The sequence below is a fragment of the Balaenoptera ricei genome, chromosome 1, assembly GCF_028023285.1.
Source record: "Balaenoptera ricei isolate mBalRic1 chromosome 1, mBalRic1.hap2, whole genome shotgun sequence".
Classification (NCBI taxonomy): domain Eukaryota; kingdom Metazoa; phylum Chordata; class Mammalia; order Artiodactyla; family Balaenopteridae; genus Balaenoptera; species Balaenoptera ricei.
The window spans coordinates 104,446,921-104,469,951 of record NC_082639.1 but is presented as its reverse complement, the minus strand read 5'-3'; the positions used below and the strand labels follow the sequence as shown (position 1 = coordinate 104,469,951).

The 23,031-nt window shown below is 36.7% G+C and overlaps 1 protein-coding gene across 1 annotated transcript in view; it reads left to right on the top strand.

The window, feature by feature from the left end:
• Positions 1-23,031, top strand: part of SPAG17 (sperm associated antigen 17) — a 220,660-nt gene that overhangs the window by 88,416 nt on the left and 109,213 nt on the right. Inside the window, exons 16-18 of the mRNA XM_059928865.1 lie at positions 6,519-6,580; positions 7,140-7,253; positions 14,618-14,772. Of these exons, the coding sequence (XP_059784848.1) occupies positions 6,519-6,580; positions 7,140-7,253; positions 14,618-14,772 (331 nt within the window). The remainder of the gene's footprint in view (positions 1-6,518; positions 6,581-7,139; positions 7,254-14,617; positions 14,773-23,031) is intronic.

Below are 23,031 nucleotides of genomic sequence, written 5' to 3'. Positions count from 1 at the left end.
ATGAACATAGGAGTGCGGGTATCTCTTTGAATTATACTTGTGTCTGGATACAGTATATGCCCAGGAGTGGGATTGCTGTATCCTATGGTAGCTCTATTTTTCGTTTTTTAAGGAACCTCCATACTGTTCTCCATAGTGGGTGTACCAATTTCCATTCCCACCAACAGTGTAGGAGGGTTCCCTTTTCTCCACACCCTCTCCAGCATTTATTATTTGTAGAGTAAGTCCTCATTATTTCAACCCTTTATTTTCCAAAATATCATAAAGCCTCTTAGTCCACTCTTACCTTCATAAATGTAGTACAGTGAACATAATTAAAACTTTCATCATTAGTATTTCACAAGGCTATTGTGATTATTTGCAAAAATTATTAAAAATTACCTGCAGTAACATAATGAACTGCCCAGTGCAGAGCTTGGTACAAAATCAGTGCTCAATGAACATCAGTTCCCTTCCCTCCTCCTCATGGCTTAGGCAGTTACTCTCATTCTAGAATAAAGCATAATAAATATTGTTATATTAGGAGGTATAGAAGCATAGAAGAATATTAGGCTAAATTTTTATTGAGCTATCTTACACACAACTGTCAGATTAATTACTTAAAATACACTTCTGTTATGCCCCTGCTTCTAACCTTCAGTGGCTCCCTGCTACCTGCAATATAGAACCCAACTTCTTGGCCTGCTTTACGTGCTTCTTCAGCAGTACCAAATTACTTTCCCCAAACCCTTTCTACTTTTTCCCTTTTGCTCACTTATCCTATGCTCTAGCCAAACAGAATTAGGCCCTATTTCCTCTAGGCAGCCTGCTCTTTTCAATCTCTGTGACTTTTCCCCACAATACCCTCCAACGAGAGTTCTCTATTTGATTATTATTAGGCTTGAATGGCACCTCCATGAAGCTTTGTTACATGTGTTCACCAGGAAATGCCTCCCTTACCATTCCCATGGTCATAATTAATCTATGCTTCCTTTATGGCATCAGTTATCATTTCCTACTACTTACTACCATTATTCATATATTCCTATATTAAGGCCTCCTTAATACTATAGCTTCTTAGAGGTCATAAGTATGTTTATCTTAAAAATATTAATCATATACTACATCAGAAAACAAGTCCTAAAACAAATTTTCCCAGATCAAAACTACAGAGTGTGCTCTCAAACCACAAAGAAATTATGGGAAATATAGATGCAATAGGTAGAGCAAATAAAATGAAAAAGTTCAGTTCTTTGAAAAGATTTTTTAAATTGAGAATTTTTTTTACAAAAGGCTGATCACAAAAAGAAGCATGAATAGCCATATTAGAAATAAAGCTGTATCAGGAATAAAAATCATTAGGAATAAAGAAATGGGCTTCCTTTTAATACTATAGAAATTTAAAAGACAGTAAAAGGATATAAACAACTTTATTCCACTAAGTCTAAAAATGAAATGAGCAAATTCCTAGAAGAGTATAACTTACTAACATTCACTCAAGAAGAAATAGAGAACCTGAATAGTCTTGTAACTATTTAAATAAATTAAATCAATAATTTAAAATCTTCCCAAATAGGGCATGCTAAACCCAAATAATGTCATTGGCTAGTGATATTCAACACTCAAAAAAAGAAATAGTTCTAATCTTAACAAAAATTAATTCCAGGAACTATAGAAGGGATATTCTCTCCCACTCATTTTATGAAACTAACATCAGCCTTATAATAAAACTGTCAAGGATAGTACGATAAAAGAAAATTATAAATCAAAGTTATTCATGAACATATAGGCCAAAATCCTGACTAAAACATAAGCAAACTGATCTAGCAATATACAAAATGATAATAATCAAGTATAAGTTTTTATACAAGATTGAAGGAAAAAACATACATTGTAAAATCAACACCATTTATCAATTAACACAGTAAGAAAAATATAATCTCAATAGATGTAGAAAAAGCACTTAAAATTCTACAGCAATTTATGAAGTCAATTTAACAAACTAGCAATAGAAAGAAAATTTCTCTACCTTACAAATGTTATTTTTTAAATTACTATAATAAACATTATATATCAAGATGAAAAGTTGAAAGATTTCCCTGGATCAGGAGGCTATCCACTATAAACACTCATATTTAAGATTACACTGGAGATGCTAGCCAACTCAGTAAGTCAAGAAAAAGATAATATTGTAAAGGTTGAAAAGGAAGAAACAAAACTGTTATTATTTGTAAATAGTGTGTATGTAGAAAACCCAAAATAATCCACAAAAAAAAATCAGGAATAATATGAAAGTTTAATAAAGAAGTGTGATTGTGAAAGAACATGCATAAGATGTCTGGAGTGCTGGGACTTTTCTTTATCATTATTCATTATACCAAGCATTTATGTTGTTTGTACTTTTCTGTATTGTTATATTTCATAATCTTAAAAAGCATTAAAAAATGGTCAGTGCCACAGAAGAATAGGTGTTAAGTCAGTATTGACTAAATGGTCATCTTACCATTTTCATTTACTTAAATGAGGGTAGAAGAGGAAGTCATCAGTGGAGTGGAATTAGGGAAAATCTCCTTGCCTGTTAGCAGAGCAGATAAGTGAGGATGAGGGGGACAGAGAAGGGAGGGAGATAACATTTATTTAATATTGCCTGCTATATTCCAAGCACTGTGCTATTTTACATATATTAACTAATACTTTTTATAAACATCAAGCCTATGAGGAAGTTACTATTAGGCTAATTCTGAGGACAAGGAAACAAAGACTCAGTGGTTAACATTTATTTAATATTGCCTGCTATATTCCAAGCACTGTGCTATCTTACATATATTAACTAATAATTTATATAAACATCAAGCCTATGAGGAAGTTACTATTAGCCTAATTCTGAAGACAAGGAAACAAAGACTCAGAGTGGTTAAGTAACTTTCTCAACCACATACAAGCAGGAAGTCAGGATTCCAAAGAGGACTATCTAACTCCAAATCAATGCTTTCTCCACTGTGTCTTGTGGCTTCCTCAGTTCCAGAAATTCCTTGTGATGCATCTGATAGTTTAGCCATATTCATAGTCTCTTCTTCGTGGTAATACTTAACCTGATTTTGTTGCCTAAAGGTCTTCCTAGGGCTGGTTCCTTACCATTAGGGCTGGTTCCCTATTTCTCTGTTCTAAATACCCTTACCTATTAGCCTAGCTCACAAAAATTAAGCCAAAAAAGTTAGCCTGAGATGTTATGGCATTAGTGAATCCTATGGGAATGTACATGTATGACAAAGAAGTCATTTTTTCTTTTAAATACTTTATTTATTTATTTATTTGGCTGCACCTGGTCTTAGTTGTGGCATGCAGGATCTTCCTTGCAGCATGCAGGATCTTTAGTTGGGGCATGCGAACTCGTAGTTGCAGCATGTGGGATCTACTTTCCTGACTAGGGATCGAACCTGGGCCCCCTGCACTGGGAGTGCGGAGTTTTAGCCACCGGACCACCAAGGAAGTTCCAAAGAAGTCATTTTGAGTTAATGTAGAGCCAGAATAAGCCAGGAGAGATATAAGGCCTGAGGGTTGTTTTTTGTTTTATTTTGCTTTTTAAATTTTTTTTTTAGATCAGGTGGTATATAGTTTTTTCTCAGGCAACTTTTGCCACCTGGTGGTCAAACCACATAAGTTGGTGTTCTGGATCCTGGTGCAAAGTGACTGTTTATAGCAGCTCCCTAAATCATCAAGACTGAAAATGCTGTGATGGACAATGTATCCTAGAGGCCGAGCAATCTTGAGAGCTGAACCCTGTAAGGGTTGGCCTGTAAGGGATTCTACAGGGTGTAGGCTGGCCTACATCAAGAAACTGTTACATTTGGGTGGGGGAGGGCAGCTGAGCCTTGGTGCCTCACTGCGGCTGTTATATGTAAGGGAATTTTTTGTTGTTGTTGCTAATCTTTTTTTTTTTTTTTTTTTTTTTTGCTTTTTCCTCTAACCCTGAGTCACATTTCTAAAGCATCGACTTTAGATGTCTTTAAACAAAGCAGAAATTGTTCATGTATTTCCTGCACAACCATCTTAGCGTCAGATATATATAAAAGCCTGTTCCTGGACATGAAGGGCTGAGTATTTGTGCTTTTCTCAACCAAACATCCATCTGAGACTGTTTTTGAACTTGACAGGGCCTATTGGATATTTATGAAAAACCTGAGAGTTGATAACTGTGAGGCTATAGGTTTAGATGTGTCCTTTATGCTTGTTGGGTGTTTTTTTAATAAAGTAACTGCTTTGCAGAGGGATCTTGTTATCTCTAAAGTAAAACAGATTAGGAAAGTTGTTTTTCAAAGGGATGAGAATGCATCCCTTTCCAGATGTGTCAAAAACTACTGAATCACACTGTCAAGGGATTATGCGGTTGAAGGAAGAAATCAGGAAGAAAGAAAAAATGACTCTTGCTTTACTATTAAATAGAGAGTTTAGATTAGTCTTAGAATGTTCTTTCCTTTGACGAAATAACTGGTGCACAAATTTTTAGAACATATTTTTTAAACTGGAGACTTTTTTCTGCTGGATCCTTAGACACAAGAGGGAATATCAAATCTCCCGGAAATCTGGCAGCCCACAGAATAGAATAATTTTTATTCCACAGATTTCATATCAATTGCTTCAAGGACACATGGGACATCATGGTCTATTTAGAGTTATAGTTGGCCTGAGTTTCCTCTTGAGTGGCTGTATTTGTATAAATACTGAATTGTCTTTATAGTTTTCTTCTAAATCAAAATGGAACATTCATGCTGTCACCCTCACCAGCCCAAGGCGAGGTGGAACTAGTAGCAAAAATATATGTAGCTATGCTCCTAAAAGCAAGGAAAACATTGGCCTATCCTGCTTAGACATAATTAACTACTCCCTCTAGAAGCCCAGATATGGTTCTCTTTGTCACAGAATGAAAACTTAAATCTTATGCTTACCCCCAAATAAGCTTTTGTTGTAGGACTTCTTCCACCTTTCTGCTCTCTCTATATGGCTCTATATTTATTTCCAGTTTTAGTATATGGTATAGATTTCTCTCATTCGATCAAAAAATATATATATTTACTGAGTTCCTACCATGTGTTGGTTGCTCAGAATACAGTTAGGGAAAATAAGATAAAGTTCTTATTCTCCAGGAATTCACATTTGATATGGAGAGACAGACATAAACAAATATTATTAGGCACTGATAAATACCATGATCAAAACTAAAGCAGGGTAAGAAGCAGAAGTCTCTTGAGGAGGTGACATTTGAGCAGCAATATGAATGAAGTAAGGGTTTGAAACAGATGACTGTCTAAGGCAAAGCATGCCAGACAGAGAAAAGCAAGTTCAAAAACTTCAAGACACAACAAGCAAGCCAGTGAGTCTGGTGTGGAATGAGCAAGGGAGTGTGGAAGGAGATGTGATTGGAGAGTTAAGCTGGAGCCATTTCATATATGACTTTGTAGGGATTAATTTGCTATTATTCTAAGGGTGCTAAAAAGTCTGGCTGGCTGTTATTCAGCAGAATGACAGGTATGTTACAAGATTCATCCCCTTACTCTATTACTTGGGTCAAATTTGGAATATGCTATGTACTTTATCCATTTCTTTGTTAGAGATTCACAGTCACAAGAGCATATTACAAACTCTGAGACATTCACAGTAAGGATGTCTATCTGTGTGAAACATATATCCTGGAACTCTTCTATGTAACATTTGTTAACTTTAGTAATTACTGAAGCATGGTGATTCAGAAATCAACAGCATGATTCTGTTTCCTCTCTGTCCATTTATATGGCTGTTTGCTCGGTACTCAAGAAGGATATCACAATCCCAATTCTCGTATAAGTCTACTGTTTGGTCACAGGGAGAACTAATGTGCATGACTCACATTGGTCCATGGTATGGGGCCGTGGAGTCCAGCTCCCGATTCATTTTATTCATTTAACTTTTAAAAACTCTATAAATCTGCAGATGCCCATTAAATGGGTTTAAAATTAATAAATGATTAATGAATGGAAAAAAAGCTTTACAGGATGGTGTATAGTATTATTTTTTCTGGTAGGAGTTGCCTTTATCTGGTAGTTATCCTTTCCATACCTCCCCTGCCCCTGTCCTAGTCTGTCACCCATAAGATATGACCAAGAAGTTTGAAAAGCCTTTGTGATAGTTGCCAGCATGACAAGATACAACAGTGTGTAGTGAGCAGGTGACATAGTTTAATCAGTAAATATTTGCAGCTTGTAAGGTAAAGGTACATTGTTAGAAGTGAGCCATACAGTCTGAAGGCAGACTATCTAACATGATTTAAGAATGTATTGTATAGGAAGCTGGGTTCTTTTCAATGGACTTAGCATAAATTTTCTAGGTAGACACTGGTTTAGAATTATTGACACAGACACCTTTTTGGAGGCATGAAACATGCCTTTTAGGAATTACCTTTTCAGCACAGAAACCTAGATCATATGGCAACAAAAATGCACAACGTTGACTAAAATGAGAACAAAGCCCAAACACAACTGGATGTTGGTGTCTTTGATTTACAGAGCAGACCATGAACAATGAGATCAAAGATAAAGCGGTCACAAATGCTGATCCTCTTGAAAAGGTAGGAAATTATTATTCTAAACATGTAGATGCAAGTAAGATGATCTGAGAAAACCATGAACTAAAAAAAGGAGAGAGAGAGAAACTTAGCAGGAGAATGCTGATACTAGAGGAGAAAGGACTATTCAGACATCCCCTGACCAGCTCCAACTGGAGAGAAAGGAGTTAATTTCACCAGCCGCTCAAGCAAAACTTCCAGGCTCCATGCTCCTCTCTAGACAGTGTGGCTTGGCAACGTCACGAACACCTGCTGACCATACAGCCATGTAGAACTAATGCTGTCTTGAAGTGAGTTCAGAAAACCTGCCTATAATTGCTAACAGGACTCAGAAGAGTATAACCTAACAATAAAAATATTTAGATTATGTTGCCCATGAAAAAAAAGTCAAAGGCATACTCTTTCTGGCAGCAGTTCTCTTAAAGTGTTGCCATATGGATTTATACATATGCAGATTTCCCCAATTAGATGGAGTGCATGCTGGTTAGTTGATGGAGTCCAAGAGGGCTCCATTTGGACTTAAACAAATTAAGGCTGAAATTGGATTCCTATGATTTTTTAGAAACCCAAGAAGATGACTGTGGAAGCAGAGTTACAGGACATAAAGAAAATGCAGCAACGCAATCTAATGGACTGGAGTTTTACTGAACATTTCAAGCCAAAAGTTCTGCTTCAGGTATTAATGGTCTGTGAGTCTCTGGAAGACGGTCAGATGGGTCTGGAGAGGCATGGTGTGATTTAGAACAGTTCACTTCTAGGTCACTCTCAGATCTAGTTCAGATCAATATTCCCATCTACTTCACCTATAAAGTAAGTTTAATCCCAGATTGAGCTTTGCATGCCCAAAATAGTTTAAAATATACTTTCTAAAAGGATGTTTTTTATAAAGTCTTTTAAGGGAAAAAAATATATATATGCATGACTGTTGCACATTTAAAAAAAAAAAAAACATAGTAATAAAAGTAAGACATTGGGAAGCAACCTTATTTTTCCCCATATTGCCTGTCAGTTCTCTTCAGTTTGCACAACGTTTCAAGGTATTTTCTGATACAATTAACAGGTCAGTGGAAGCTGTGATAGCTGACATTTACTGAGCACTTACCATATGCTAGTCAATGATTAATATGTATTATTAGCTTATTTAATCTCTTCAGTAATCCTGTGAAGTAGAAACTATTTAAATAGTAGGAAACTGAGGCACCTTGACCAACAGTAACTTTTGTCCAAGGTCACATGGATGAGTGAGAGAAGCAAGATACGAACCCAAGAAATCCGGCCCCAGAACTTGTGCCCTTAACCACTATGCCAAAAAATGAGTAACGCTAAAATGAACTCTTTTTGTCGCTTTTACGTTTTATGCAAAAACCTGTACTCTTTTGTTTTATCTTTTTAATTTCAATTTTACTTTTATCAAAGTTTTACATCCACATATTTTTTTAACATCTTTATTGGAGTATAATTGCTTTACAGTGGTGTGTTACTTTCTGCTTTATAACAAAGTGAATTAGGTATACATATATCCCCATATCTCCTCCCTCTTGTGTCTCCCTCCCACCCTCCCTATCCCACCCTTCTATGTGGTCACAAAGCACCGAGCTGATCTCCCTGTGCTATGGAGCTGCTTCCCACTAGCTATCTGTTTTACATTTGGTAGTGTATATATGTCCATGCCACTCTCTCACTTCGTCTCAGCTTACCCTTCCCCCTCCCCGTGTCCTCAAATGCATTCTCTACGTCTGTGTCTTTATTCCTGTCCTGCCCCTAGGTTCTTCAGAACCTTTTTTTTTTTTTTTTTTAGATTCCATATATATGTGTTAGCATACGGTATTTGTTTTCTCTTTCTGACTTACTTCACTCTGTATGACAGACTCTAGGTCCATCCACCTCACTACAAATAACTCAATTTCATTTTTTTATGGCTGAGTAATATTCCATTGTATATATGTGCCACATCTTCTGTATCAGTTCATCTGTTGATGGACACTTAGGTTGCTTCCATGTCCTGGCTATTGTAAATAGAGCGGCAATGAACATTGTGGTACATGACTCTTTTTGAATTATGGTTTTCTCAGGGTATATGCCCAGTAGTGGGATTGCTGGATCGTATGGTAGTCCTATTTTTAGTTTTTTAAGGAACCTCCATACTGTTCTCCATAGTCATCCACATATTTTTAAAGCCAAAAAATTGTGTAAAGAGTCTTACGAAAAATAGCAGCTTCCTCCCACTCCCATGCCAAAATTCCCAGAGGTAAAAATCTTCAAGGTATTTACCTGTTTCTTTTGTTAGTTAATTGTCTCTAGTTTGGGGCATCATCATCAATTAACTCCTTCTTGAGAAAACAGCTTGCCCACCCCGCATATAACACACACTCAGACACATACACACACACACACATGCACATACACTCACTCATACACTCCTACACTCACAGCAGCATTTCTCCTTGCCATTCTCCAACACTGTTAACTATATGATAATTTTTGGTTAGATTTCAAGATTTACCTTATTTCAATTATATAAAAACTATTCACAACTGAACTGTATAGTATTCTATGATTACATTTCCTTTTCATTTGTTTAGTTTGTTATGCATTTATCATTACTACCCCCCAAATTCTCTACCAAAGAGTAAATCTCCTCTCAATACATTCAAACCTAACAGGTATTCTATCAATTTTGTTGTCTAAGCAATGTCTTTCCTGTGTGCTCTCAACCTCTGCTTGCTCTCTACTTGTCTTCTGGGTTCACAGGGTCACACATGAATAGGAATTTTGCCCAAGGAGGGACCAGGAACTGAGTCTCACCCATAACTGATTTAGAAGATATTTAGATAAAATTTGGGCCTTAGAGTTGATGCTGGAAAGGGTTAAAACTTTGAGGGATATTGGGATTGGGTGAATATATTTTACATATGGGGAGGATATGAATTTGAGAGGCCACAGTGTGGATTATTATGTGTTGAACAGTGTCCCTGAAAGGATTTTTTAGAATCCTTACACCCAGGACCTAAAAGTGTTACCTTATTTTGGAATTAGGGTGTCTAAAAGATGTAATCAAGTTAGGATGAGGGCATTATGGTGAGCTCTAATCAAGTATGACTGACGTCCTTGTAAGAAGAAGAAAATACCAAGTAAAGACAAAGACACACAGGGAGAATATTTTGTGACCAGAGAGGCGGAGATTAGAATGATGCAGATGTAAGCCAAAATACACCAAGGATTGATGGCCACTGCCAGAAGCTACAAAGCAGCAAAGAAAATTCTACCAATTTTCAGAGAAAGCCTGCTGCACAGCTGTGGTCCTGCGATCTCCTTTCACTATCATGGCCACATCCTTTGCCTCTATTTCCAGTTAGATACTCTGTCCTCTGAATCCCATGTTGTCCTCTCTCTTGGGTTACTCTCTTTTTGTAGGGGACCGTCTCTTCAAGTTGCTTCCATAAATTTTTGAGGCATTGGATGTTTGAAAGTATCTTAATTCTATCCTTACATTTGACTGCCAGTTTGGCTTTATATAAAATGCTAAGTTAAAAAATATTTTCCTTTGACATTTTGAAGGCATTCCTCAATAGTCTTTTAACTTTCCAGATTGTCCTTGAGAAAAAACAATGAAATTCTGATTCCTGATCACTTGAGTCTGGTTTTTGTTTTTTGTTTTTTTTTTCTTCCCTCTGTGAGGTTTTTAAGATTTTCTCTTTGTTCCAGTGTTCTGGATTTCCTGTTGATGTGCCTTGGTGTGTGGTTCTATTCCTCATATTGTACTGGGGAGCCCAGTATAATCCAGAGGCTCCTGTCTTTATATTCTGGGAAATGTTATACAATCACCACTCTAATAATCATCTCCCCTCTGTTTTCTTTAGTCTTTCTTCCTGAAACTCCTATTATTCTGGTGTTGGACTTCCTGGACTGAACTTCCAGTTTCTTTACCTTTTACCTCCTAGTTTACAACACCTTTTCTTCTTATTCTGGAAATATGGCTCTGCTTTCATTCAATTTTTCTATTGCATCTTCTGTGTCTGTTGTTATAATGTTAATTTCCTAAAGTTCTATTTATAATTAAAAATTACCTTTATAGAGCATACTGTTCACATTCTCTGGTACCATATCTTCTCTTATCTCTATGTGGATATTAAAGTCCTTTGAAGTCATAGTGTCTTCTCCCTGCATTGTCTCTTTTCCTCAAATATTTTTTTGAATTTCTTGTTTTTTGGGGAGAGGAGGGGAGATCTTCATTTTTCATATTGGAGAATAATATCTAGTGATATTTGCCTCTTTGTTCATATTAATAATGAGATACTAAAAATATGATAGGAAGTGCTACCTGAGGTCAGGGTGGGGGGAAGTTGTCAATAACCGGACTTCGTTGTTGGGTGATTTGGCTGGGGGGTTTTCTTGGGAGACCCATCAGTGTGGATATATTGAGTTCTGTACTCTTGGGCCATTTAGAGTCTCCAGGAAAAAAAGAAAAATCTAATCTCCTGTCTTCAAGATATAACTTACCAGTAGGGTTTTAGGAGCTGAGTGATAGAGGGAAAGAGTTTAAGGTGTCTTCCCACTCAGCCTCCAGATCTGCGTTGTACAGTGTGGTAACCACTAGTCACATGTAGCTTCTGAGTACTTGAAATGTTGCGAGTTAAAGTGAGATGGGCTCTAAGTAGGCTATACACTACATAAGTATAGCTATATAAATGCTATGCACACCAGATTTCAAGGATTTAGTTGAAAAAGAAGGTGATACATTTCATTAGCAATTTTTACATTGATTACATATTGAAATGATAATATATTTTTGACATATTAGGTTAAATAAAATATACAGTTATAATTTTACCTTTTTTTAACTTTTAAAATATGGCTACTATAAAATTTTATATTACACACGTGGCTCACATTTGTGGATTACCTTATATTTCTCTTGGACCATGCCAATTTAGACTTTTACAGAATTCTCTTTTTTCTGTGGTATAGGTCCCCTTCAGTGGTGGCTAGGGTCCCTCTTCTTAGAATCCACAGGGTCACCTTCTGTTGGTAATAATCCTCCCTTCTGCTGAGGTGGGAGATGGACAGTCCCCCGGCTGCTCAGAACTATTGAGGCTTCTTAAAAGACTTTAATCTTCCTATTTTCAATGCCACTTTCACTCCACTTTCAGAGGTACCTCACTCTGCCATTTCTTGAGCCTTTCTGTATTTCTGCACACAAATAAAGTTCCGTCTGGTCTCTCTTAAAACTACTCTTAGGATTTGGCTTTCCATGTTCTGCTAAATCAGTTACCACTTATGCTTCTGCTTTCTAGCTTCTAAAATGCTGTTGCTTTTGTCTCCTCTTCTGTGGCCTTCAACTTCATGATATTAAAACTCAAAATTTTTACAGTTCCTTTACTGAGGGATTAAAGAGTACATGTGTTTAATCTTCCATTTTTAACTGGAAGTTCACTTCAGACTTTATTTCAATTTAGCTCTGTCCTTCCCACTCCATGAAGCTTCACTTTTCAAGGTCACACATAATTGTCCTGCCAAACTTAAATGAACACTTACCTCTGTTCATCTTCCTTGACCTTTTCATCACAAAGCTGATCAATTCCCTGTGAAACACTCTTCACTCTTGGTTTCCGAGACACCATACTGGATTCCTCCTCAGTGCTCCATTTGGAATTTTGTCGAATACTTCTCCTCCACCTAATATCTAAATATTGAAATGCCTCAAGTCTCAGTCCTGAATTGTCTTCTTTCCTCTGTAAACATTCTTTTAATGATATCATCTATTATATATGTCTAACCCTAATGACTCATAAAATTTTATCTTCCAAATTATCTCTATCTTGAGCTCCACATTAGTGTACCTACCTCTAAATTCCACTTGAATTTCTGATAGGCCTCTTAAATATTTAGTGTCCCACATGAAGCAGATAATATTCCCACCTTAAACATGTTTCTCCCCTCATCCATCTCAGAAAATGTCACCATCAAGCCAAAAGGCTAAGAGTCATTCCTTACTTGAGCTTTTCCTTTGTCCTGCATGTCTGATCCATCAAGTTTCGAGGGTATAACCTCAAAATATATCTTCAAGCTCTTCACCATCTCCACTGCTGCTACTTTAATTCAAGTACCATCCTCTCCATCTACTGTAATATCCTCCTAGTCATCAACCTGCTCCACTCTTGGTCCATGCCAATCCATTCTGTCCATATCAGATGTTCCATCAATTTCATCTTCTTAGACACACATCTCTGAACTCCAGAATTCTCTAGAAAAATCTTAATCAGATTTTGGAGAAGGATCTTACCTATCTTGTTCATTTTGTTTTTCTAGAACCTACATGGTGCCTGGCACATAGTAGGTCTTCATTTTTAATGAAAAAAGTAGTTAATGAGAACAACAATATTAATGCAGAATAATAGGTAAAAGCCAAGGTTTTAAAATTTATTTTATTGGAGTATAGTTGATTTACAGTTTTGTGGCCATGTTTCTAAAAAGGACAGGAAATACATTGTATGAAAGCTTATCAAATATTAAGAACAACTACAGCTCTGAGAAACTTAGTGCTATTAGCAAACAAAATGCAGTAATTTATAAAAATATATATATAACATAATGTACAATTTGGATTTTCACAGCAATGTAAGGTTGAACACTAGAATATCTATTAATAAAATTTAGCACTTTAACAGATTAAAGAATAAAAAAGAACACCTAAATTGATGCAGAAAAATCATTTGATATGATTTAATAGTCACTAATGATTAAGAACTCAGAGCAAACTAGTAACAGGAGGAACTTTTCTAACCTAATAAGGAGTATTAGGTTACATAAACCCTACAGCAAAAAACAAAAACAAAAACATACTTAATAGATGTCTACCCCAGCAGTCAAAGTAAACGTGAAAACACAAAGATTGTGGAGCTCTCTAATACAAGGAAGAATACACGTTCATCAGAAATAAAAATATTTGTTTTTTGGACTTAAAATATGAAAGGAATTTGCCAAAAAAGTAAAGTAATGGATAGCACCCCACATAGCAAAATTTTTTTAACGCAAAAATATTTACCGCATGTGTGTTTCTTGTATTGGCTCTCAGGGAACAGATGTAAAAATTTAAATTCCACTTCATAAAGACACTCATAGAGGGGACTAGATTGGGGAAGTACATGTATTATTTTAGTTATGCTACCAGTGTAAAATTGAAAGCAAAAGTGAAACAGTCCTTTCCTGACCTAATATGCAATTCCATGCCTTCAGATCATCCGAAAGGTAGAGAACAGAAAGCTGCCGCCACCGAATTGATATGGACAAGGAAAACAAAAACAAAAACCCACAGCTGTCTAATTGCTTTCCCTATGCACATATTTTTTTATGTTGATTGGCATAAGGAAAAGGCAACAGGACAGCGAGCTGCCTACTCTGCCCCTCTGTTTCTGGCTGCAATTGCAATGCTGAAGATAGAATGTTTTGGAAAGGGCCAGGGATAGAAGTCGTGTAGAAACAATATGTATCAAGAGGACCACTCACAGCATGTCTCTGTACTACAGCGTGGTGTAGTGGAGAGCACTGTGTGGAATGTGAAATGTGACATGTAGAGTCCAAAGACTGGTATGAGCCCTGGCACCAGAACTTAGGGACTCCATATTCTTGGACAAATATCTTATCCCCTCTTGGCCACAACTGATGCTGAAAAATGCAGCTTTTAATATTTTGAAATGGAAAAAATAATCATACCTATTTATCTGGAGCTTTTATGATGACAAAATGAGATGATCTATATGAAGGCATGGAAAACGTTAAATAAATAACTCCTAGACTTAATTATTATCTCCCAGCGTTAATGAAGAACACTTGAGCAAATGCCTCTATGCCTGGAGCCTAGGATTTGTTTTTCTTTAAAAGTTGCTAAAATGCTCCTGAAAACATCTGCCATCTATGCTCTCACCTTGACTATCATCATGGAGATAAGTGGAGAAAAAGAAGGGGGCAGAGAAATGCCCTAGCAGGAGACCTTTCTCTTGGGAAAAAAAGACACAACAATGGATTTGTTTTGATTTTCAGGTTCTTCAAGAAGCCAATGAGCAATACCGGTGTACTGATTCTTATTACCACACCCAAGATAACTCTTTACTGTTGGTCTTTCATAATCCAATGAATTTGCAACGTCTGCGCTGTGAACATTGGAACATTGCTCTTCACTCTAATGTTGGATTCAGGTAACCAACTTAGATAGTTTGGTTAGTTAGTTGTCTTAGCTTAGTTTGTTAGTTACCTAGTTTTTAGTTCTTATAGCCTAAGCTGGGTGGTTCAACTTGATAAAAACATTTGTGTGATACTATAGATTCAATTCAGCTCACCAAGTTGAATGTGTGTGCCAGGCACTGTGATAGGCATTGAAACTATCTCCCTGAGGAAGACAGACGTCATTCCCTATCCCGTTGGATCTAGTGGGGATATTATTAAATTACATTTGATTCATTTAGACTCCAATAAAACAGCCTCTGAAAGATTTAAAGTAGGAACTACAAAACATGACATTCCACATGCTGGTTTGTGGTAACTCCACTTGATCTAGGGAAGACTCAAAAGTAGGGCAGCTGAGTGACACATACAGTCAGGTTCCCAGCAAACTGAGGCCTCTAGGAATCAGTGATTTTTTTTCTTCCCAGATCCTTATTCCATTGCTAACTTAACATTTTGCTTTCTCTTCTTATTAGTAATGAGGACTTTTAATTATTTTTCAATACTGGTTAATGTATATTCAGTATTTGTTATTTGTATAGAATTGATTTAGTCCTAAGGGATACAGAAAGATAGAGAGTACGAACATGGTCTTACAGAATAATTGGGGAAATAGGTTGTGTGCATACATATATGCATACACGGGAACACACATTTTAAAGTCATGAGATGATTTTTCAAAATTAAGGCACACAACAGATGTACCAAGCTAATATCTTAAACTGTGCTTTTCTTTGTTTTGTTTCTCATTCCAGTAATTATACTTTTCATTTCTTTGCCGACTAGGACTTCCAATACAATTTTGAGAACATCCTTGTCTTGCTCTAGGTTTTGAATATTCATCTATTAAGTATGTTTTTGCTTTTGTTTTTCTGCTGTAGGATTTATGTAAATACTCCTTATTAGGTTAGAAAAGTTCCTCCTGTTACTAGTTTGCTCTGAGTTCTTAATCATAAGTGACTATTAAATCATATCAAATGATTTTTCTGCATCAATTTAGGTGTTCTTTTTTATTCGTTAAAGTGCTAAATTTTATTAATAGATATTCTAGTGTTCAACCTTATTCCTGTGAAAATCCAATTTGTCCATTATGTTATCTTTTATTATAAATTACTGCATTAGGTTTGCTAATAGATTATTCACAATATTTGGGTCTGTATTCGTGGGTAAGACTCAGCTATAATTTTCCCTTCTTTAAACGTTCTTGTCTGGCTTTCATATTGGGATTTGATTAGCCTCGTAAGTTAATGGGCGGATGTTCTCCTTTTTCATTTCTATTTTTTGATTGTCTGAATGAGTTTGTGCAAGACTAAGATATATGTTCCTTTGGCATTTGGTAAAACTTCCAAATAAGAACATCTGGACCTGGGACGATGTTTAATTACTGATACAACTTCTGTCATGGTTATTAGACTCTTTGGGTTTTCTATTTATTTATTTATTTACTTACTTATTTATTTATTTATTTTAATATCTTTATTGGAGTATAATTGCTTTACAATTGTGTGTTAGTTTCTGCTTTATAACAAAGTGAATCAGCTATACATATACATATATCCCCATATCTCCTCCCTTTTGCGTCTCCCTCCCACCCTCCCTACCCCACCCCTCTAGGTGGTCACAAAGCACTGAGCTGATCTCCCTGTGCTATGCAACTGCTTCCCACTAGCTATCTATTTTACATTTGGTAGTGTGTATATGTCAATGCCACTCTCTCCCTTCATCTCAGCTTACCCTTCCCCCTCCCTGTGTCCTCAAGTCCATTCTCTACATCTGAGTTTTTGTTCCTGTCCTGCCTCTAAGTTCTTCAGAACCTCTTTATTTTATTACATTCCATATATATGTATTAGCATATGGTATTTGTTTTTCTCTTTCTGACTTACTTCACTCTGTATGACAGACTCTAGGTCCATCCACCTCACTACAAATAACTCAATTTCGTTCCTTTTTATGGCTGAGTAATATTCCATTCTATATATATGTGCCACATCTTCTTTATCCATTCATCTGTCAATGGACACTTAGCTTGCTTCCATGTCCTGGCTATTGTAAATAGTGCTGCAATGAACTTATGGTACATGTCTCTTTTTATTTTTTATTTTTTAATTTACTTGTTTTTAATAAACTTATTTATTTTATTTATTTATTTTTGGCTGCGTTGGGTCTTTGTTGCTGGGTGCGGGCTTTCTCTAGTTGCAGCAAGTGGGGGCTACTCTTCATTGCGGTGCACGGGCTTCTTATTGTGGTGGCTTCTCTTGTTGCGGAGCACGGGCTCTAGGCACGCGGGCTTCAGTAGTTGTGGCAAGTTGGCTCAGTAATTGTTGTTCGCGGGCTCTAGAGAGCAGGCTCAGTAGTTGTGGTGCACGGACTTAGTTGCTCTGCGGCATGTGGCATCTTCCCGGACCAGGGCTCGAACCCGTATCCCCTGCATTGGCAGGCGGATTCTTAACCACTGCGCCACCAAGGAAGCCCTACATGTCTCTTTTTGAATTATGGTTTTCTCAGGGTATATGCCCAGTAGTGGGATTCCTGTGTCGTATGGTAGTTCTATTTTTAGTTTTTAAAGGAACCTCCATACTGTTCTCCATAGTGGCTGTATCAATTTACATTCCCACCAACAGTGCAAGAGTGTTCCCTTTTCTCCACACCCTCTCCAGCATTTATTGTTTGTAGATTTTTTGATGATGGCCATTCTGACTGGTATAAGGTGATACCTCATTGTAGTTTTGATTTGCATTTCTTTAATGATTAGTGATGTTGAGCATCCTTTCATGTGTTTGTTGTCAATCTGTATATGTTCTATGGAGAAATGTCTATTTAGGTCTTCTGCCCATTTTTGGATTGGGTTATTTGTTTTTTTGATATTGAGCTGCATGAGCTGCTTGTATATCTTGGAGATTAATCCTTTGTCAGTTGCTTCATTTGTAAATATTTTCTCCCATTTTGAGGGTTGTCTTTTCATCTTGTTTCTGGTTTCCTTTGCTGTGCAAAAGCTTTTAAGTTTCATTAGGTCCCATTTGTTTATTTTTGTTTTTAGTTCCATTTCTCTAGGAGGTGGGTCAAAAAGGACCTTGCTGTGATTTATGTCATAGAGTGTTCTGCCTATGTTTTCCTCTAAGAGTTTTATAGTGTCTGGCCTTACATTTAGGTCTTTAATCCATTTTGAGTTGGCTTTTGTGTATGGTGTTAGGGAGTGTTCTAATTTCATTCTTTTACATATAGCTGTCCAGTTTTCCCAGCACCACTTATTGAAGAGGCTGTCTTTTCTTCATTGTATATTCTTGCCTCCTTTATCAAACATAAGGTGACTATATGTACATGGGTTTCTCTCTGGGCTTTCTAGCCTGTTCCACTGATCTATATTTCTGTTTTTGTGCCAGTACCATACTGTCTTGATTACTGTAGCTTTGTAGTACAGCCTGAAGCCTGGCAGCCTGATTCCTCGAGCTCCATTTTACTTTCTCAAGATTGCTTTGGCTATTCGGGGTCTTTTGTGTCTCCAAACAAATTGTGATATTTTTTCTTCTAGTTCTGTGAAAAATGCCATTGGTAATTTCATAAGGATGGCATTGACTCTGTAGATTGCTTTGGGTAGTAGAGTCATTTTCACAATGTTGATTCTTCCAATCCAAGAGTATGGTATATCTCTCCATCTGTTTGTGTCATCTTTACTTTCTTTCATCAGTGTCTTATAGTTTTCTGCTATAGGTCTTTTTTCTCCTTAGGTAGGTTTATTCCTAGGTATTTTGTTCTTTTTGTTGCAGTGGTAAATGGGAGCGTTTCCTTAATTTCTCTTTCAGATTTTTCATCATTAGTGTATACGAATGCAAGAGATTTCTGTGCATTAATTTTGTACCCTGCTACTTTACCATATTCATTGATTAGCTCTAGTAGTTTTTGGTAGCATCTTTAGGATGCTCTATATATAGTATCATGTCCTCTGCAAAAAGTGACAGCTTTACTTCTTCTTTTCCAATTTGGATTCCTTTTATTTCATTTTCTTCTCCAATTGCTGTGGCTAAAACTTCCAAACTATGTTGAATAATAGTGGTGAGAGTGGGCAACCTTGTTCCTAATCTCAGTGGAAATGGTTTCAGTTTTTTACCATTGAGAATGGTGTTGGCTGTGGGTTTGTCATATATGGCCTTTATTATGTTGATGTAAGTTCCCTCTATGACTACTTTCTGGAGAGTTTTTATCATAAATGGGTGTTGAATTTTGTCAAAAGCTTTTTCTGCATCTATTGAGATTATCATATGGTTTTCATCTTTCAATTTGTTAATATGGTGTATCACACTGATTGATTTGCGCATATTAAAGAATCCTTTCATTCCTGGGATAAACCCCTCTTGATCGTGGTGTATGATCTTTTTAATGTGCTGCTGGATTCTGTTTGCTAGTATTTTGTTGAGGATTTTTGCATCTATGTTCAACAGTGATATTGGCCTGTAGTTTTCTTTTTTTGTAACATCTTTGTCTGGTTTTGGTATCAGGGTGATTGTGGTCTTGTAGAATGAGTTAGGGAGTCTTCCTCCCTCTGCTATATTTTGGAAGAATTGGAGAAGGATAGGTGTTAGCTCTTCTCTAAATATTTGATAGAATTCACCTGTGAAGCCATCTGGACCTGGGCTTTTGTTTGTTGGAAGATTTTTAATCACAGTTTCAATTTCAGTGCTTGTGATCAGTCTGTTTATATTTTCTATTTCTTCCTCGTTTAGTCTCGGAAGGTTGTGCTTTTCTAAGAATTCATCCATTTCTTCCAAGTTGTCCATTTTATTGGCATATAGGTGCTTGTAGTAATCTCTCATGATCCTTTGTATTTCTGCAATGTCAGTTGTTACTTCTCCTTTTTCATTTCTGATTATGTTGATTTGAGTCTTCTTCCTCTTTTTCTTGATGAGTCTGGCTAATGGTTTATCAATTTTGTTTATCTGCTCAAAGAACTTGCTTTTAGCTTTATTGATCTTTGTAATTGTTTTCTTCATCTCTTTTTAATTTATTTCTGATCTGATAATTATGATTTCTTTCCTTCTGCTAAGTTCAGGGTTTTTTTGTTCTTCTTTCTCTAATTACTTTAGATGTAAATTTAGGTTGTTTATTTGAGATGTTTCTTGTTTCTTGAGGTAGGATTGTATTGCTATAAAATTCCCTCTTAGAACTACTTTTGCTGCATCCCATAGGTTTTGGGTCATCATGTTTTCATTGTCCTTTGTTTCTAGGTATTTTTTGATTTCTTCAGTGATCTCCTGGTTATTTTGTTTAGCCTCCATGTGTTTGTATTTTTTACAGTTTCTTTTCCTGTAATTGATATCTAGTCTCATAGCATTGTGGTTGAAAAAGATATGTGAAATGATTTCAGTTTTCGTAAATTTACCAAGGCTTGATTTGTGACCCAAGATATAATCTATCCTGGAGAATGCTCTATGAGCTCTTGAGAAGAAAGTGTATTCTGTTGTTTTTGGATACAATGTCCTATAAATATCAATTAAGTCCATCTTGTTTAAGGTGTCATTTAAAGCTTGCTTTCCTTATTTATTTTCATTTTGCTTGATCTGTCCATTGGTGAAAGTGGGGTGTTAAAGTCCCCTACTATGATTGTGCTCCTGTCAAATTCCCCTTTTATGGCTGTTAGCATTTGCCTTATGTATTGAGGTACTGCTATGTTGGGTGTATAAATATTTACAATTGTTATATCTTCTTCTTGGATTGGTCCCTTGATCATTATGTAGTGTCCTTCTTTGTCTCTTGTAATAGTCTTTATGTTAAAGTGTATTTTTTCTTACATGAGAATTGCTACTCCACCTTTCTTTTGATTTCCATTTGCATGGAATATCTGTTTCCATCCCCTCCCTTTCAGTCTACATGTTTCCTTAGGTCTGAAATGGTCTCTTGTAGACAGCATATATACAGGTCTTGTTTTTGTATCCATTCAGCCAGTCTGTGTCTTTTGGTTAGAGCATTTAATCCATTTACATTTAAGGTAATTATCGATATGTATGTTCCTATTACCATTTTCATACTTGTTTTGTTTTGTTTATGTAGGACTTTTCCTTCTCTTGTGTTTCCTGCCTAGAGAAGTTCCTTCAGCATTTGTTGTAAAGCTGGTTTGGTGGTGCTGAATTCTCTTAGGTTTTGCTTGTCTGAAAAGGTGTTAATTTCTCTGTGCAATCTGAATGAGATCCTTGCTGGGTAGAGTCATCTTGGTTGTTGGTTTTTCCCTTTCATCACTTTAAATATGTCCTGCCACTCCCTTCTGGCTTGCAGAGTTTCTGCTGTAAGATCAGCTCTTAACCTTATGGGGATTCCTTTGTATGTTATTTGTTGTTTTTCCCTTGCTGCTTTTAATATTTTTTCTTTGTATTTAATTTTTGATAGTTTGATTAATATGTGTCTTGGCATGTTTCTCCTTGGATTTATCCTGTATGGGATTCTCTGTACTTCCTGGACTTGACTGACTATTTCCTTTCCCATATTAGGGAAGTTTTCAACTATGGTCTCTTCAAATATTTTCTCAGTCCCTTTCTTTTTCTCTTCTTCTTCTGGGACCCCTATAATTCGAATGTTGGTACATTTAATGTTGTCCAGAGGTCTCTAAGACTGTCCTCAATTCTTTTCATTCTTTTTTCTTTATTCTGCTCTGCAGTAGTTTTTTCCACTATTTTATCTTCCAGGTCACTTATCCGTTCTTCTGCCTCAGTTATTCTGCTATTGATTCCTTCTAGAGAATTTTTCATTTCATTTATTGTGGTGTTCATCATTGTTTGTTTGCTCTTTAGTTCTTCTAGGTCCTTGTTAAATGGTTCTTGTATTTTTCTCCATTCTATTTCCAAGATTTTGTATCATCTTTACTATCATTACTCTGAATTCTTTTTCAGGTAGACTGCCTATTTCATCTTCATTTGTTTGGTCTGGTGGGTTTTTGCCTTGCTCCTTCATCTGCTGTGTGTTTCTCTGTCTTCTCATTTTTCTTCACTTACTGTGTTTGAGGTCTCCTTTTAGCAGGCTGCAGGTTCATAGTTCCTGTTGTTTTTGGTGTCTGCCCCCAGTGGCTAAGGTTGGTTCAGTGGGTTGTGTGGGCTTCCTGGTGGAGTGGACTAGTACATGTGTTCTGGTGGATTAAGTTGGATCTTGTCTTTCTGGTGGGCAGGACCACATCTGGTGGTGTGTTTTGGGGTGTCTGTGAACTCAATATGATTTTAGGCAGCCTCTCTGCTAATGGGTGGGGTTTTGTTCCCATCTTGCTAGCTGTTTGGCATGGGATGTCCAACAATGGAGTTTGCTGGTCGTTGATTGGAGCTGGGTCTTAGCATTGAGATGGAGATCTCTGGGAGAGCTCTCACCGATTGGTATTATGTGGGTCCAGGAGGCCTCTGGTGGTCCAGTGTCCTGAACTTGGCTCTCACACCTCAGAGGGTCAGGCCTGACACCCAGCCAGAGCACCAAGACCCTGTCAGCCACACGGCTGGAGTGCCTTCAGAGTTGGAGAAGCTGGCCTGCAGTGTCTCTCCTTCTGCGCTGCACATTAGAATCAGCTGCTTCTTCCTTGTTTTGCCCCAAAGGCAGTGTTCCACAGAGAAAAACAGTAGCCTTGAAAATAGTCACAGCTCTGAGATAGCTTTTTTTTCCTTTGTGCTTAGTCGGGTTTCCCTTGCTCACAGGGGGCCACCTGCAGAGGCCTTGCACCCAGCTCTTCCGACCAGAGTTCCTAGTGCCAAATGGCTGCCACCAACACCTCAGCTCAGGCAGGCCATCTGCAGAAGTGAGACAAAAGACACTGCATCCAAGATGACAGCCGGGGGCCGTGTCTTACCATTAAATTTATAAACACACATTTTTACTTCAGGATTAATCCCTTTCCTTCCTTTTGTTAGATTCAATTTTCTTAGTTCATTCTTAGCATGTGATTTTTAAAAGTCATACATTGTATTTATATTCTTCTAGAAGTTACACTTATCCTTTTAAATCACATATTTAAACATTTTTATATAATAGCTAGGGTTAAAGAATATTAATATCATTTCACAGAAAATGTTAAAATCTTTAACATATTTTCACTTACTCCCAACAAATCTCCTACCTCCCATTTAGAAATTGCTGAAAATTTTTATTTCCAATTGTAAAGTAATATTTTTTAATCATAAATAAGTGGCATACATAGTTACCTACTTTTAATTGTAAGTATTATTATTTCTCAACTCTTACTTATATCCCGTGTTGTCTTGGATGTTTTTTCT